The sequence below is a fragment of the Rana temporaria genome, chromosome 9, assembly GCF_905171775.1.
Source record: "Rana temporaria chromosome 9, aRanTem1.1, whole genome shotgun sequence".
In the NCBI taxonomy this organism is placed as follows: Eukaryota; Metazoa; Chordata; class Amphibia; order Anura; family Ranidae; genus Rana; species Rana temporaria.
The window spans coordinates 37,366,641-37,384,368 of NC_053497.1; the positions used below are offsets into that span (position 1 = coordinate 37,366,641).

At 43.4% G+C, this 17,728-nt stretch overlaps 1 protein-coding gene across 1 annotated transcript in view; it reads right to left on the minus strand.

Annotated features, from left to right (window-relative positions):
- Positions 1 to 17,728, minus strand: part of LOC120914518 — a 70,873-nt gene that overhangs the window by 34,811 nt on the left and 18,334 nt on the right. The window contains exons 8-10 of the mRNA XM_040325195.1: positions 16,838 to 16,979; positions 14,402 to 14,583; positions 7,557 to 7,733 (exon numbers count right to left, since the gene is read on the minus strand). Of these exons, the coding sequence (XP_040181129.1) occupies positions 7,557 to 7,733; positions 14,402 to 14,583; positions 16,838 to 16,979 (501 nt within the window). The remainder of the gene's footprint in view (positions 1 to 7,556; positions 7,734 to 14,401; positions 14,584 to 16,837; positions 16,980 to 17,728) is intronic.

Consider the following 17,728-nt stretch of genomic DNA (forward strand, 5'->3'; position numbering starts at 1 on the left):
ATCCAGGAAATTAGAGGGACATATAGCTCCATCATTTCCCTCACCTCCTGGGCAATGGCAGCATGCACAGAAGGTCTTGTGACTCTTGGTCATCCTATGGTATGGCCTAGGCATGCACAGGTGAAAGGATTCTGTATATTTCTGATACAATAGCACCACATGCATACCTCCCAACTGTCTCTGATTTCGAGGGACTGTCTCTGATTTGGAGCAATGTCCCTCTGTCCCTCATTCTCCTAATTTGCCTCTCATTTTGGTCTGATCTATACAGATGTATATAAAATGCACTTTTTATCTACCAAAAAGTGTTTCCCAGTGCTAAACCTTTCATCTGATTTCTAAATTGCTGCATTTGTAAATTCCAAAAGCCAATATAAAGAAATAGTAGTGGTAAAAAAAGCACTTGTGGGTTTAACCAATCTTTTTTTTTGTACAATTCTCCTTTAAGGGGGCGTGGCAAGGGGTGTGTCCTATGCCTACATACTTTTGCTGATAGGTGTCCCTCATTCCCAAGTTGGGTGGTATGCACATGTGCATGTTCATATGAAGTGTACAGCAGAGAAATATGTTCACTTCAGTGCAGTAAACTGAGGGCACTAGACCCCACCCACAGCCTGCCACAGACATTGCCTACAGCTTGGCATCAGGTCCCGCCCACAGCCAGACACCAGGCTGGCTCACATGACCGTTCCACAGCCTTTCTCTCTACCTTTCATTATTTCCCTTGACAGAGAGAGGGAGTCACTTCACTTCAATTAACAGAGGAATGGATTAGGACGCCCCCTGTCTTTACAGTATGCATGTAGCTAGATGGATCAATGAACACTTGTTCTGGAACACTTATCATGTATCTATTACCTTTGAATTAGATTTCATTATGTAATGTATAAATATCTTTTTGCTGGCACCTAGTGGCAATCCAGTGTAACTACAATTTGTTTTTACTGTGTTGTGTGGTGGGAAGATCCAGTTTACCTGCATGTTTGTTAGTTCAATCCTTAGCTGGACCCCTCCCTTCTTTTTAATGTTTCCTAAGTTAGTTTTCAGCCTTCATAGTGGATACAAGCTGTAGACGGTCATTGTCTATTTACACTCTGATTTGACCAATGAACATCCATGTACTGAGTGTTAACAAATAACACTATGTTGGATTAAACTGCCGTATCCTATTGGAGAGTTGCTCTGTCTGTAGAGGGCATTTAGTAACATATAGTAAAGCCTTCATCTACATTCTAGAGGTGAATGCATTGGCACGTTTATGTGCATTGAGACACTTTACTTAATTCACACTTTTGGAAGGACACCACTGCCCACTGTCATCACACAAAACAGCCACCGCACTGCTGGCAAGACCCTGTTCACTGGCACAGCCCCTGCCAAGTAAGACTCTGCCTGCCAGCATTACACCTTATTGCCCTGTAAACTCCTACGCACTTCATTCACTGACAAACACACTGAGGTTTCAATTACGTCTCACTAACTATGCACCCAAGCTCACCTTCGCGCTCACCAGGACTGATGCAATGACGTGTGTTACTGCACTTGCCAACATTGTAAGGGCTGCCCTGTACACATATATGAGAAAGGTCACATGAGAGGGTGGGCAGGAAGGCAGAAAAAGGGTTAGGAATAGGTGGGGATTGGTTTAAGGATATGACATAGCAATCAGGAAAGAAGTTCTTGGGGAAGAACACACAGCAAGGTGAATTTGGCCTACCCTTCTGCCTTTTTTGTAGAAGTGTGGACATGGCTATGATTAGAAGTGCATACGTTTGGGGAATTGAGGTATGGGAAGAAGATGGAGGACTTGTGGGGCATGTCTTACTTTTGTTACTGCATCGATCTGGAGTACTCGGAATTGTCAGGGGTGGGTAGTGGTGTCCCACAGGGTTCTGTGCTGGGACCAATCCTGTTTAATTTGTTCATAAACTACCTGGAGGATGGGGTAAACAGTGCAATCTCTGTATTTGCGAACAATACTAAGCAAAGCAGGGCAATAACTTCTCCGCTGGATGTGGAAACCTTGCAAACAAATCTGAACAAATGAATGGGGTAGGCAACTATATGGAAAATGAGGTTCAATGTCGAAAATTTTTAAATAATTAATTTTGGTTTCAAAAATACGAATGCAATCTACTCACTAGGGGGAGAACCTCTGGGGGAATCTAGGATGGAAATGGACTTAGGGGTCCTAGTAGATGATAGGCTCAGCAATGGCATGCAATGCCAAGCTGCTGCTAACAAAGCAAACTGAATATTGGCATGCATTAAAAAAGGGATCAACTTCAGAGATAAAATGTTAATTCTCCCGCTCTACAAGACTCTGGTCCGGCTGCACCTAGAATATGCTTTCCAGTTCTGGACACCAGTCCTCAGGAAGGATGTACTTTAAATGAAACAAGTACAAAGAAGGGCAACAAAGCTAATAAAGGGTCTGGAGGATATTAGTTAGAGTTGAGCGGACACCTGGATGTTCGGGTTCGAACTTCAGGAAAAAAGTCCGGGTTCGGGACCCGAACTTGACCCGAACTTGACCCCGAACCCAAACCCCATTGAAGTAAATGGGGACCCGGACTTTTGACTACTAAAATGTCTGTAAAAATCTAATGGAAAGGGCTAGAGTGCTGCAAATGGCAGCAAAATGTCGTTAAGAGCATGGCAAGTACTCTGCAAATAAATGTGGATCAGGAAATAACTTAAAATAACATAAAAAAAAATATAATAATCTTGACCTAGGAGAACGAGGTCCATATGGAGTGGGAGGATGAGGGTTAGGGTTAGGGGGTTAGGGTTAGGGTTGGCTAGAGGGCTGCAAATGGCAGCAGAATGTTGAGAAGAGCATGGCCAGTACTCTGCAAAAAAATGTGGATCGGGAAATAACTTAAAATAACATAAATAAATAATCTTGACCTAGGAGGACGAGGTCCATATGGAGTAGGAGGTTGAGGGTTAAGGTTAGGGTTAGGGGGTTAGGGTTGGCTAGAGGGCTGCCAATGGCAGCAAAATGTCGGGAAGAGCATGGCAATATAATTCTCTCCCTATAAGAACAAGCAGGAAACCTGCCCTAAACTATCTAATGCAGAGTATTTCACAGAAAGAAATGCAGTGCTGGTGCAATATGCAGAGTATCTCACAGAAAGAAATGCTGTGCTGCTGCAATATGCAGAGTATCTCACAGGAACAGATGCAGTGCAGCTGCAATTTGATTTGTGAACCAGGACTGACTCCTATATAATTCTCTCCCTATAAGAACAAGCAGGAACCTTGCCCTAAACTATCTAATGCAGAGTAGCTCACAGAAAGAAATGCAGTGCTGGTGCAATATGCAGAGTATCTCACAGGAACAGTTGCAGTGCAGCTGCAATTTGATTTGTGAACCAGGACTGACTCCTATATAATTATCTCCCTATAAGAACAAGCAGGAACCTTGCCCTAAACTATCTAATGCAGAGTATCTCACAGAAAGAAATGCAGTGCTGCTGCAATTCGATTTGTGAACCAGGACTGACTCCTATATAATTATCTCCCTATAAGTACAAGCAGGAACCTTGCCCTAAACTATCTAATGCAGAGTATCTCACAGAAAGAAACAGTGCTGGTGTAGATTTCTGAAGCAGGATAGTCCTATCTAAATCTCTCCCTCAGATCAGCAGGAACCTTGCCCTAAACTATCTAATGCAGAGTATCTCACAGAAAGAAACAGTGCTGGTGTAGATTTCTGAAGCAGGATAGTCCTATCTAAATCTCTCCCTCAGATCAGCAGCAGCCTTTCCCTACCCTAGCTAAAGCAGAGTGACGAGTTGTGCTATGTGCCTCTAGCTTATATAGAGGCTGGGTCACATGCTGGGTCACATGCTGCACTGGCCAATCACAGCCATGCCAATAGTAGGCATGGCTGTGATGGCTTCTAGGTAAAACAAGTAAAACAAATGGTGATTGGCTGCCCTGCAGCGCACCATTACATTGCCGAACACCGGACCCGAACCCGAACTTTCAGCAAAATGTCCGGGTTCGGGTACAAAAAAAACCCAAAGTCCGTACCGAACCCGACCTTTACAGTTCGGGTTCACTCAACCCTAGTTATGAGGAAAGGTTGCAAGCACTGAACTTGTTCTCTCTGAAGAAGAGATGCTTGAGAGGGGATAGGATTTCAATTTACAAATACCGTACTGGTGACCCCACAATAGGGATAAAACTTTTTTGCGGAAGGGAGTTTAACAAGACACGTGGCCACTCATTAAAATTAGAAGAAAATAAGTTTAACCTTAAACTACGTAGAGGGTTCTTTACTGTAAGTGCGGCAAGGATGTGGAATTCCCTTCCACAGGCGGTGGTCTCAACGGGGGGCATCGATAGTTTCAAGAAACTATTAGATAAGCACCTGAACGACCACAGCATACAGAGATATACAATGTAATACTGACATATAATCACACACATACTGTAGGTTGGTTTTGATGGACTTGTGTCTTTTTTCAACCTCACCTACTATGTAACTATGTAACTATGATAGGTTCTTGATTATGCCAAAAAGTAAGATTTTTGGTAATGCTTGGAGTGCTGCTTTAACTTTAATAGTCACAAATATATATGATTATGTAGTGTTCATGAAGGAAGAAATTACAATGTTTTTTTTTAAGTGAATAATGGTGTACAATGACTTGTGTGAACTCACCAAACTGGTTGTGAATGGCTGGTGGCCAGTCCAAGATTTGCTCACCTTGCTGTCTGTTCTTCCTCGAGAACTTCTTCTCTGCTTCTTACAATTTATCCTTAAACCATTTCCAAAACGTATGTTTAATGGTCTTGGTAGAATTCTTATGTTTTTTTTTTTAAGAACTGGTGTCTAAATAATGTTACTTATGTTATCTTGTTATTTAATAAAATCTGTGGCCATAACATTTTAACGAAAATGATTTGCTTTGTAGTGCATTTTTAAATTTAATGTGCTTAGTCACTCCACCCTCTCAGCCCTACATGACATGTTTTTCTGCAATCGCAAACATTGCAACAGCATCCTTAATTGCACTTATAATATGATTTCCTGTACTTGCCAAAATTACAACAATGAACGCTTCTGCACTTGCCAATATTGCAACAGCAAGCTTTTCTTTTCTCACCAACATTGCAACTACTCTACATTTCATGCTGCCATCAATCAAATTCATTGAGCCAATGAGGGGAGAGAGGGAGCGGGGCCGAGCCACAACTCTGTGTCGGAATGGACACAGAAATTAGCAGCTTGGGTGCCCCCATAGCAAGCTGCTTGCTGTGGGGGCACTCATCAAGAGGGAAGGGCCAGGAGCTCTGGTGAGAGACTCGAGAAGAGGAGAATCTGGGCTGCTCTGTGCAAAACCATTTTTAAAGGAAAAATAAAACACTTTTAGTATCACTTTAACCACATCCCGCCCGGCCTGTAGCAAAATGATGGCCGGGCGGTGGTTTAATTGTTCAGACTGGACGTCATTTGATGTCCTTCAAAACATGCCACTTGTGCACACCCCCAGGTAGAGGATTTGTGCTAGGAGGGGGTATTCTTTTTCTTGGGGGGATTGATTTGGGGGGAAAAAAAGGATTTGGAGGGGAATGAGGAGCAAAAAATGTGTGCTGGCATGGGTGTATTTCAGCAGGGGGGCAGATTTGTACTGGGAGGAGAGGGAATTTATGCTTAGAGGATAAGCATTCAGATTAGTGCTTGATTTTTTGGGGGGGGGGGATTTTGCTGACACATAATGCTTCTTGCTTGGGGGCCAAAGTTTGGTATGTTTGCCCTGGGCTCTTGTCCCAGCACTGGCCTAACGTTTACATTTAAAATAGTTTGTAAATATATGGCTGTTCCCATTCAACAGAAATCGATTTAATGATCGACTTTTGTTAAACATCATGTTGAAAAAAAAATATTCGATCAACGGCTGTAGCCAATCGTTTGCAATGCTGAACAGTGTATTCTGGCAGTGGTTAGTCCCCAATCCCTGCTGTCGGATTGCAATAGCACAGTGGGTAAGATGCCTCCATCCACTTTGCTTGTGTGGATGGAGGAATCCAATAAACAAAAAAACATCCATTTAACACTGTACATCCACACATTTCTGCTTTAGCTGACAACACAGCTATGCGACTGTAGATACCGTGTCAGTGCGTACTTTTGCACTTGCTGACACCACAACAATACACACTTTTTGACTCACCAGTACCACAGCAATGTGCATTTCTGTACTTGATGGCACCGACACACACATGGCCATATTCATACAACATACAAAGCCTTTCACAACTCTGCCCCGAGCTACATCACCAATCTCATCTCCAGATATCACCCAAACTGTCCTCTACGCTCCTCCCATGACCTCCTGCTCTCAAGCTCCCTTGTCTCCTCCTCCCATGCTCGTCTCCAGGACTTCTCCAGAGCCTCTCCTATCCTCTGGAACTCTCTACCTCAATCTGTCTGGCTATCTTCTACTCTAGCTGCCGATCCCTGACAACTCATCTCTTCAGGGAAGCCTATCACGCCTCCAACTCATTTTTTTACCCCTTCCAGCAGGTCGTTCCCCACAGTTACCACGTTTTGTACCACCTGCCCCACCCTATTGTAAGCTCTTCTATACAGAGCCCTGTTAATCTTCTTGTATTTTTTTTGTATTGTAACTGTATTGTCTCCCCACTATGTAAATCCTGTATCATAATAATAATAATAATAATAATAATAATAATAATAATAATAATAATAATAAAAATAATAATAATTCATCACATTCAGTAAACATTCACACTTTTTCTAGTCCAACGCCATACATACCTTTTATTGTGGAATGGTAAATACCGTATTTATCCGCGTATAACACGCACAGGCGTATAACACGCACCCTAGCTTTAAGGCCCCGTACTCACGACCAAACATGTCTGCTGAAACTGGTCCGCAGGCCAGTTTCAGCAGACATGTTTGGTCGTGTGTGGGCGCGAGCGGGCCGAATTCCAGCAAACATTTGCCCGCCGGGCCTTTTCCCAGCAGACAAATATTCCTGGACTTGTTTTAAAACAGTCCGCTGGAATTCAGCCCGCTCGGACATGTACGGTCGTCAGTACAGACCTACCGTACATGTCCAGGCGCCCGCCGTCCCTCGCATGCGTCGAATGACTTCGACGCATGCGTGGAAGCGTTTTAAAGGCGGGCCGCCCACGTCGCCGCGTCATTGTCGCGGCGACACCGCGTCATCGACGCGGCGACACCGCGGACACGCCCCGCGTATTGTTTACGCGCGGACTTCTGTACGATGGTGTGTACAACCATCGTACAGAAGCCCTCTGGCAGACATGTATGGTGAAAACGGTCCGACGGACCGCTTTCACCATACATGTTTGGTCGTGAGTACCCGGCCTAAGAGGGAAGTTTCAGGAAAAAAACTTTCCACAGCCCCCTGTGTATAACACGCAGGCACAGTTTACCTTCTATTTTCAGGGTAAAAAAGTGAGTATTATACATCAATAAATACAGTATATACTGCTTGGTACAAAAAAGGGTTTGTGATAGTAACATATGCTTTGCTGCTTCCCCTTACCTCCTTCATGGAATCCAGCAGTTTCCCTGGTTTAAGTTGAAGAAGATTCCCAAAAAAAGGCAGTGGGGTAGGTCCAGGAGGTAAGTTGCTTTTCTTGTACATGTGATTCCATGTGTAAAGACACAGAATGCCAGAGACCAAGAATACCAGGAACAAAGTGAGAAGCTCCATCCTGAGTCAGGGAGACTGCTGATCTGTACAGTGGATGTCTTATGTGACGTGATGAACTAGATCTTGCATGTATATAATTATACTCCCCTAAAGCTATTTACAAGACAGGATTGGTTAACATACTTAAAGGGAAAGATATTATCACTGAGCACATGTTCTAAATTATTATTGTTGTACGAACCTTATAGCTGAACTCCAGGCCAGCAGCTGACAGTGCTGTGAAAAAGTATTTGTCACACTTAACCACTTAATGACGAGCCTCTTTCTGAGATTTGGTGTTTACAAGTTAAAAAATTTTTTTTTTGCTAGAAAATTACTTAGAACCCTCAAACATTATATAAATTTTTCCAACACCCTAGAGAATAAAATGGCGGTCGTTGCAATACTGTTTGGCACACCGTATTTGCGCAGCGGTCTTACAAGCGCACTTTTTTTGAAAAAAAAAATCCTTTTTGAATTAAAAAATAAGTCATATGTGGGCGTTGCTTACGTATGCATTCGCTTCTGTGCGCAAACTCGTCTGGACTTTATGGGCCAGATTCACAGCGGCAATACGCCGGCGTATTTTCAAATTTTGCCGCGTCGTATATTGTTTTGGAATCCTCAAACCAAGATACGACGGCTTTTGGCTAAGATCCGACAGGCGTACGGCTTCGTACGCCTTCGGATCTTAGGTGTAATTTTCCGGCGGCCGCTGGGTGGAGTTTGCGTCATTTTCCAGCATCGGGTATGCAAATTAGCTGATTACGGCGATCCACGAAGATACGCGCGTTCGTCGCACTCTCTTACGTCGTCGCTCGTCGGCTTTTTCCGTCGTATAGTTACGAGTCCTATTTAGATGATGTAACATTAGACCATCCATGTTAAAGTATGGCCGTCGTTCCCGCGTCAAATTTCAATTTTTTTTTTGCGTAAGACGTCCGGGAATACGAAAGTACGTTACGCACGTCGCCGTTCAAAAAACACGTCGGGGCGCCGTAAATTCGCGCAAAGCACGTCGGGAAATTTTCAGACGGAGCATGCGCAGAACGTCCGGCGCGGGAGCGTGCCTAATTTAAATGACACACGCCCCATTTGAATTAGGCGGGCTTGCGCCGGACGGCTTTACGCTACGTCGCCGCAAGTTTACAGGCAAGTGCTTTGTGAATCAAGCACTTACGCCGAAAACTTGCAGTGGCGTAACGTAAAGGGGATACGTTACGCCGCCGTAATTTTTCATGAATCTAGCCCTATGTTTTTGTTTTGACACTGTTTTTAAAAAAAAAAAAAGAAAAAAAATGGTTTACTTTTATTCCTATTACAAGGAATGTAAACATCCCTTGTAATAGAACAAAACATGAAAGGCATCAAAAAGACCTTAGATCTCATATTTAGACTAAGATGCAATAAATAAAAAAAACTAAATAAAATATGTAATTCTAAAAAAAAATGGGCGGAAGTGACGTTTTGACGTCGCTTCCGCCCTGCAGTAATATGGAGACGGGTGGGTGCCATCATCCCCTCATTCAAACAATCGGCGCCGCCTCGGCTGGGAAGCCGAGATCATTTCTTTTTTATTTATTTTATTTCAGGCTTCCAGCCTAGAGGTGAAATGTGGGGTCTTATTGACCCCATATGTCACTGTGAAGAGGACCTGTCATGCCATATTTCTATTACAAGGAAGGTTTACAGTGATCAACTTTTTTTTTAAGTGTCAAAGTAATACGCATATGTAAGTCCCGCGAACGTTAGAGCAAGAGCAATAATTTTGGCCCTAGACCTCCTCTGTAACTCAAAACATGTAACCAGTATGTTAAAAAACGTTGCCTATAAGGATTTTTAAGTTTGGCGCCATTCCATGAGCATGTGCAATTTTGAAGTGTAACATGTTAGGTATCTATTTACTCGGTGTAACTTCATCTTTCACATTATGCAAAAACATTGGGCTAACTTTACTGTTTGTTTGTTTTTTAAAGCACAAAACAAAACGCGTCTGAAAAATGTAAATACTGTGCAAGATAAAAAGTTGCAACAACCGCCATTGTATTCACTAGGGTCTTTACTAAAAAATATATAATTTTGGTGGTTCTATGTAATTTTCTAGAAAAAAATTATGATTTTTACATGTAGGAGAGAAATGTCAGAATTGGCCTGGGTGGCAAAGGGTAAAGTGGTTCTAAACCCTTACATTTACCCAGTAAAGTGACTGGCCCCAGGTGATACACAGAGATGAAACAAATCCTTCTACATAAGTTATATATTTTTTTCTCTACATCCCATCAAAACCATAATTTATAAACTTTGTCTGAGCTGTCAGAAAACAAATGGCAGAGAGCTGAAATTGCACAGCGCAGAACTCAGTGAGCAAAGCTCTGATGCCGCGTACACACGACTGTTTTGTAAAAAATTACGTTTTTAATGGTCTAGAAAAAACAAAGTTTTTTTCAACCAGATCGTTAAAACGGCCTTGCCTACACACGATCGTGAAAAAAAATGCTCTAGCAAAGCGCGGTGACATACAACACATACGACAGCACTATAAAGGGAAAGTTCCATTCGGATGACGCCACCCTTGGGGCTGCTTTTGCTGATTTTGTGTTAGTAAAAGACGATTCGCGCTTTTCAGTCTGTTACAGCGTGATGAATGTGCTTACTCTATTACGAACGATAGTTTTACCAGAACGAGCGCTCCCGTCTCATAACTTGCTTCTGAGCATGCGCGTTTTTTTCACGTCGTTAAAGCCCACACGACCATTTTTTACGACGTTAAAAACGTTGTGAAAAATTAGAACATGTTCTAAATTTTTAATAGCCATTTTTTACATCGTGAAAAATGCTCCGGAGCCCACACACGATCATTTTTTACAACCTGAAAAATGGTCATGTGTGCACAGCATAAGAGCTGATTGGAGGGAAGGGACACATTCCCCTTCACACAGCACACAGGGACAGAGCTTAAAGTGGAGTTCCACCCAAAAGTGGAACTTGCGGTCATCTGATTCCTCCCCCCCTCCGGTACCATAATTGGCAGCTTTAGGGGGAAGAGGGGACTGGATACCTATCTTTGACAGGTATCCTTTCCCACTTTCGGGAGAATCAGCCACGGATATTGGCAACACGGCTGGGCTCCCTCTTCCTCCCTCCTCCTCCCCCTGTCACCGGGCCAGTAGGAGAGGAGCGGGCCTCGCTCATGCGCAGTAGGGTTCCCGGCATGAAGCCGTAAGTCTACATGGCTGGGTACTCTTTCCAGCAATGGCGGCGGCAGCACCAGACAGCTGATAGAAAAATCAGCTGTGGTGCCGACATCGCTGGACTCCAGGACAAGTAAGTGCCCTATTATTAAAAGGCAGCAGCTGCAGTATGTTTGGCTGCTGGTTTTAAAAATATTTTTTTTAGGGTGGACCTCAGCTTTAAGCGCTGGAGCTCCCTCCCCTATCGGCTTTTTTCTATTGATGTCAGGAAAATTTGTAAGACATAATTCATGCAGATAGCAACAAAGCAGCAGACAAAAATCACACTTAGGGCCACGAAGCAGTTACGCTGGCGTATCTATTGATACGCCACGTAACTTCTAGGTTGCTCCGTCCACAAAACAAGATAAGCCTTAAGCTGGGGTAGATCCGACTGGCGTACGTCTTAGTACGCCGTCGGATCTAAGGTGCATATTTACGGTGGCCGATAGGTGGCGCTTCCGTCGATTTCCGCGTTGAGTGTGCAAATTAGCTAGATACGCCAATCCACAAACGTACGTCCGGCCGGTGCATTTTTTTACGTCGTTTCCGTAAGGCTTTTTTCGGCGTAATGTTACCCCTGCTATATGAGGCGTAGCCAATGCTAAGTATGGACGTCGGACCAGCGTCAAATTTTCCGTCGTGTACGTCGTTTGCGTAAAATGTTTGCGAATAGGGCTTTGCGTAGAATGACATTCACGTCGAAAGCATTGGCTTGTTGCGGGTTAATTTGGAGCATGCGCACTGGGATACCCCCACGGATGGCGCATGCGTCGTTCAGAAAAAACGACATTTACGACGGGTCAAGTAAAATTAACATAAAACACGCCCACATCTTTATCATTTGAATTCCGCGCCCTTACGTCGGCAGATTTACGCTACGCCGCCGTAACTTTAGAGGCAAGTGCTTTGTGAATACAACACTTGCCTCTCAAAGTTGCGGCGGCGTAGCGTTACTACGATACGCTACGCCTGCCTAAAATTACGATGCGCTACGTGGATCTGGCCCTTAGTCCTCATTCACATTGACTGTGGCTTGGAAATAGTAAAACTTCATCTCAAATCCCACGATTTCAAAGCTGCATATCGGTGCAACTTGGAAGACATCTGTGTGACTTCATGCCAGATGCTTATGCAAGTCGTAGCCGAAATCACCCAAAGTAGTGCAGGAACTACCTTTTCAATTCGGTGCAGCACCGTAAAGTCGGCGTGGCACCAATTTGAACAGTGTGATTGCTGGCAATAGGGTGCAAATTGTCATGGAATCTAACTTCTCAAATCGCATGATACATTGCTCCATCGTGATCGAGGGTTTTGTGCTCTGGATTAAGAAAAGTACACACTGTAGAGGAATAATGCTTTATTCATATTTCATGTTTTAAAGTATACAACCACTTTAAATCTTGGGCAGTTGCCACATAAGTCCCAATATATAACTATTTAGCATTTAACACATTCACTTAAACCTGGCCATTCTGACAGTGATGAGTCCTCGTAGGGAGGGATTGCTCTATCCACTTCGCTTATGGCTAAACAAAGAAAATAAATAAACTAACTCCAACCTTTTTGAACAAATAACACAGGTAACAATAACAAGAAACATTCATTTCTGTTATTTTGGAACACCTTATCATATCAGCTTTACCACAACCTATACTCTGGATGCAAAGTGTCGAGGCGATCATTTTTCGGGTTGTAAAAAACAAAGTTTTTCAGGCTCTAGAAAAAATTAATATTTTTTCAACTTCATCATTAAAACGGCGTTGCCTACACACAACGTTAAATAAAAATTCTCTAGCAAAGCGTGGTGACGTACAACACGTACGACGGCACTATAAAGGGGAAGTTCCATGCGGATGGCGCCACCCATTGGGCTGCTTTAGCCGATTCCGTGTTAGTAAAAGACGATTTGCGCTTTTCTGTCTGTTACAGCGTGATGAATGTGCTTACTCCATTACGAATGCTAGTTTTACCAGAACGAGCGCTCCCGTCTCATAACTTGCTTCTGAGCATGCGCGGATTTTTCACGTCGTTAAAGCCTACACACGATAGTTTTTTACAACCCGAAAAACGACATTGTTTAACCACTTAAGGACCGCCTCCTGCACATTTACGTCGGCAGAATGGCACGGCTGGGCACATGCACGTACAGGTACGTCCTGTGTTAGTACCCAGCTGTGGGTCGCGGGCGCGCGCCCTCGAGACCTGGTCCGAAGCTCCGTGACCGGGACCGCGGGACCCGCGGACCCGATCTCTTCTGGAGTCCCGCAATCGGTCCCTGGAGCTGAAGAACGGGGAGAGCTGTGTGTAAACACAGCTTCCCCGTTCTTCACTGTGGCGGCGGCATCGATTGTGTGATCCCTTTTATAGGGATACACAATCGATGACGTCACACCTACAGCCACACCCCCCTACAGTTGTAAACACACATGAGGTCACACATAACCCCATCAGCGCCCCCTGTGGTTAACTCCCAAACTGCAACTGTCATTTTCACAGTAAACAATGCATTTTAAATGCATTTTTTGCTGTGAAAATGACAATGGTCCCAAAAATGTGTCAAAATTGTCTGAAGTGTCCCCCATAATGTCGCAGTCATGAAAAAAATTGCTGATCGCCGCCATTAGTAGTAAAAAGAAAATAATTAATAAAAATGCAATAAAACTATCCCCTATTTTGTAAACGCTATAAATTTTGCGCAAACCAATCGATAAACGCTTATTGCGATTTTTTTTTACCAAAAATAGGTAGAAGAATACGTATCGGCCTAAACTGAGGAAAGTTTTTTTTTTATATATTTTTGGGGGATATTTATTATAGCAAAAAATAAAAAAATATTGCACTTTTTTCAAAATTGTCGCTCTATTTTTGTTTATAGCGCAAAAAATTAAAACCACAGAGGTGATCAAATACCACCAAAAGAAATCTCTATTTGTGGGAAAAAAAGGACGCCAATTTTGTTTGGGAGCCACGTTGCACGACCACGCAATTGTCTGTTAAAGCGACGCAATGCCGAATCGCAAAACCTGGCCGGGTCCTTTAGCTGCATTTTGGTCCGGGTCTTAAGTGGTTAAAACGTCGTTAAAAAATAGAGCATGTTCGGCAAAAAAATTGGCAGTTTTTCAGAACCTGAAAAATGCTTTGAAGCCCACACACGATCGTTTTAAATTACATTTTTAAAAAACGTCATTTTTTTAAACCCGAAAAATGATTGTGTGTACGCGGCATAACTATCTTTAAACATTGCACATCAAGACCTGGAGGAAGACAGAACAACTTGTTCTAATAATAAATTTCTGCTAAATAATTCCAACACGCAAAAAGAGCCTAATGTTAGCACCTAATATTGTCAATTGTTCATTAGTAAAACTATAATAAACATTTTTCTTTATCATAATTAACATTTTAGAGCTGGGCTATTGTAGTTTACATTCTGAAATTTTTCTCGATCCTCTCATAGACCTACTCTCGGGGAAGAAAGATGACCTTGTAGTTTGGCGGGATGTTTTCTAAACCAGTCTCTGTTGGAGTGATGTCAAGATTTTTGGGGTCCACGGCAGACTTAAGTGTGAATTTTTGCAGAAGGGTGGTGAAGAAGAGGAAAAGCTCCGTGCGTACCAAGCTTTCTCCAATGCATAATCTTTTTCCTGAAGCAATGACAATATACATATTAACGTACATAAAAAAAGAGCAGAAATTCCAAATGTAAATGCTAGAAAATGTAAGAGAACTTGGGGCATTCAGTATTCAGTGTAAAGCCTGAATTATTTGAGGTTTCAGCAAAGAACTATTTTATTCTGTGCTCTGGAGATTGAAGACTCAGGACATGGAACATCATATAACTTAAAAATTAAGGGGCCAGATTCAGATAGGTGAGCGGATCTTTAGATCCGCGTAACCTATCTGATTTACAAGCCGCCACCGAAAGTTTTTGAGGCGAGTGCTTAATTCAGAAAGCACTTACCTCAAAACTTGCGGCGGCGTATCGTAAATCCCCCGGCGGAATTCAAATTCTGCGGCTAGGGGGAGTGTACTATTCAAATCAGGCGCGTCCCCACGCCAATCGAACAGCGCATGCTCCGTCCGGAAATTTTCCCAGCGTGCATTGCTCCAAATGATGTCGCAAGGACGTCATTGGTTTCGACGTTTACGTAAATTACGTCCATCCGTATTCGCGAATGACTTACGCAAACGACGTAAAAAATTCAAATTTCGTCGCGGGAACGACGCCCATACTTTACATTGGCTGCGCCTCATAGACCCAGGGGTAACTATACGCCGAAAAAAGCAGAACGCAAACGACGTAAAAAAAAAGCGCCGGGCGGTCGTTCGTTTCTGAATCGGCGTAACTCCTCATTTGCATATTCCTCGCGTATACAAACGGAAGCGCCACCTAGCGGACAGCGTGAGATTGCAGCCTAAGATTCGATGGTGTAAGTCACTTACACCTTTCGGATCTTAGGGAGATCTATGCGGAACCTGATTCTATGAATCAGGCGCATAGATCTGACCGGCAGAACTCAGAGATACAACGGCGTATCAGGAGATACACCGTCGTATCTCTTTGTGAATCTGGCCCAAGGTATTTTGAGCATTTAGAATATTTCTTTTTAAAATGAACTCAGTGATTAGTTGGGGTGGAGGGCGGAAAGAGTGGTCCCCAGTGCAAGAAACCATGAATGGCCCCCGGCCCGGGCCCTTCCCTCTGACACAGGAGGCCTTCCCACCGAAAAAGGGGACCTTCTCACTGATCCTGGTGTTCTTTACTCGAGTTGTGGGACCCTTTATTATAGTCTCCAAACGGGACCCTTTCACATGTTCTGCAGCATGCCCGCTTCCCGGGCTACTCTTAATGTGCTGGCTGAGACCCAACAGGTAGATCGCCTCGGGAACCCCTGGGGGCTTCTCGGTTGAGAAACACTGGTCTAAACAGATCTCTGGTGTTTCGCCTTTGAGAAATCAGATTGAGGAGACAGGCCTCAATCTCCATCTCTGCAGCCTTAGCTTCACAAAATGAATGGACAGGAATAGCTCTGTACAGCACTTCCTGTTTATTCAGGAACTGAAGCATAGCAAACATTATTTACTATGCTTAGGTTGTGAATGAACAGAGAAAGTGATTGATACTAATCACTGACCCTGTCCATTCAGAACAAGAAGGTGCCAGTACATTGCATATTTACTGGGCCCATTCCCCACTCTCCATCCTGGCACATTCCCCACAGCATCTGGTGGGAGATGAGATGGGGAAGCCGGCAGTGCTGCTGAGGGTTGGGGGGAATCGGGGAGCATACAGGGGTCCAGGGGGAGCAGGAAACAAGTAACCTGGATAGGAGAGGCGGAAGGGTGGCATGAAAAGGAACCAATGCCTGAGCATTTTTCTGTGGGAGAGAGAGGAGAAGAAGCAGGATCTCAATGGCTTCAGGAGGAAACCAGAGGGCATTGTTCCTCTATATGCCCCTCCTCCTATGCATGTGTACAGGGGAGCCACACTGGCCCCCTGAAGCATGTGGTTGGGTGGCAATTGCAACCCTTGCGACCACTATAGCTACACCCCTGGCTTAACTTACCTTTTTGATAAGCTCTACACACAGCAAGAACATTTTCAATCTCCTTCCTAATTTATACAACAGCAAATCGAGGAGCATGCTTATTATACCAAGCCAAGGAAGGTTATCTCCAAGCCAAACCTTAGAAGTAATGCTCTTCATAAATCGCAGGGGTTCTTTTTTAAACTAGAGTATGTGACTTTCACAAAAATCCTTCGGTGGAGAAACATCCAGGTCCATGTTTTAAATGGGAGTGATTGATTCTCCACCAGTGAATATTTGTGAAAGTCACATTTTTTACTTAGTAAATAGACAACCAGAGTATAAAAATCGTAAAACAAATCTGGCATACCTGCAGCAAATGGCATGAAACCATTATTTTTCTTAAATTTCCCATTCTCATCCAAAAAGTGATTGACATTAAATTTTCCTGGAGTTTCAAACTGTGATGGGTCATGCAAAACAGTGGTCAGGACCGGTAGAATGTCTGTACCCTGCAAAAGAGATCTGAATTAATGTATGCCAGGCTAGATAAAGTGATTGGAACTTGTGAGGGATAGGCTTCATCAATAAAAACAAAAGCTCATGCATACAACCTGCATGGTGCACGCACATGGACAAGCTTGCACAAAAAGCAAGCACATGAATCACTGTTGTCTTCTCTTTTCATACTGCCAATACCTCTGCCTCATATCTTTATGTACTGCATGTCCCCCTTTCTACTTCAGCAGCCAGAGCTGTGTAGAGGAAGAAGTAGGAAGCAGAGGCTGAAGAGGAGTCAAACATGGCATCGTTACAATGCCAAATCTTTCTACTGGCTGTAGCCTATTTATTGGGCTTGCCCAGAGGGAAATCATCCATCTGGCAACTCAAAAGATAGTTCCATGAAGCAAGCAAAGAACAGAGATAAAATAAACCCTACCAGGCTTCAACAACACAAAAACATCCTAAAAAGCTCAGAAACTGTGACCCAGAGCTGCCCGAATCTCAAAGTAGCAGCTCAGTAGATTGTAGTGCTGGTATTCAGAAGAAGGGATACAGCCAATTGGCTGGTGTGTCCCAACGGGATGTCTAGAGATTGACTACATATAGGATTGTACCTTTGTTGTTCGAAATAGGAAAGAAGAAGGTGGTCACTTATTAGGGCATGTTCAGTAAAGAAGAATGTACCCTTAAAATGGTATAAAAGTGATTGTAAACAATTGCCCTGTAAAACAACTTATTCAGTTTAAAATAGAAATGA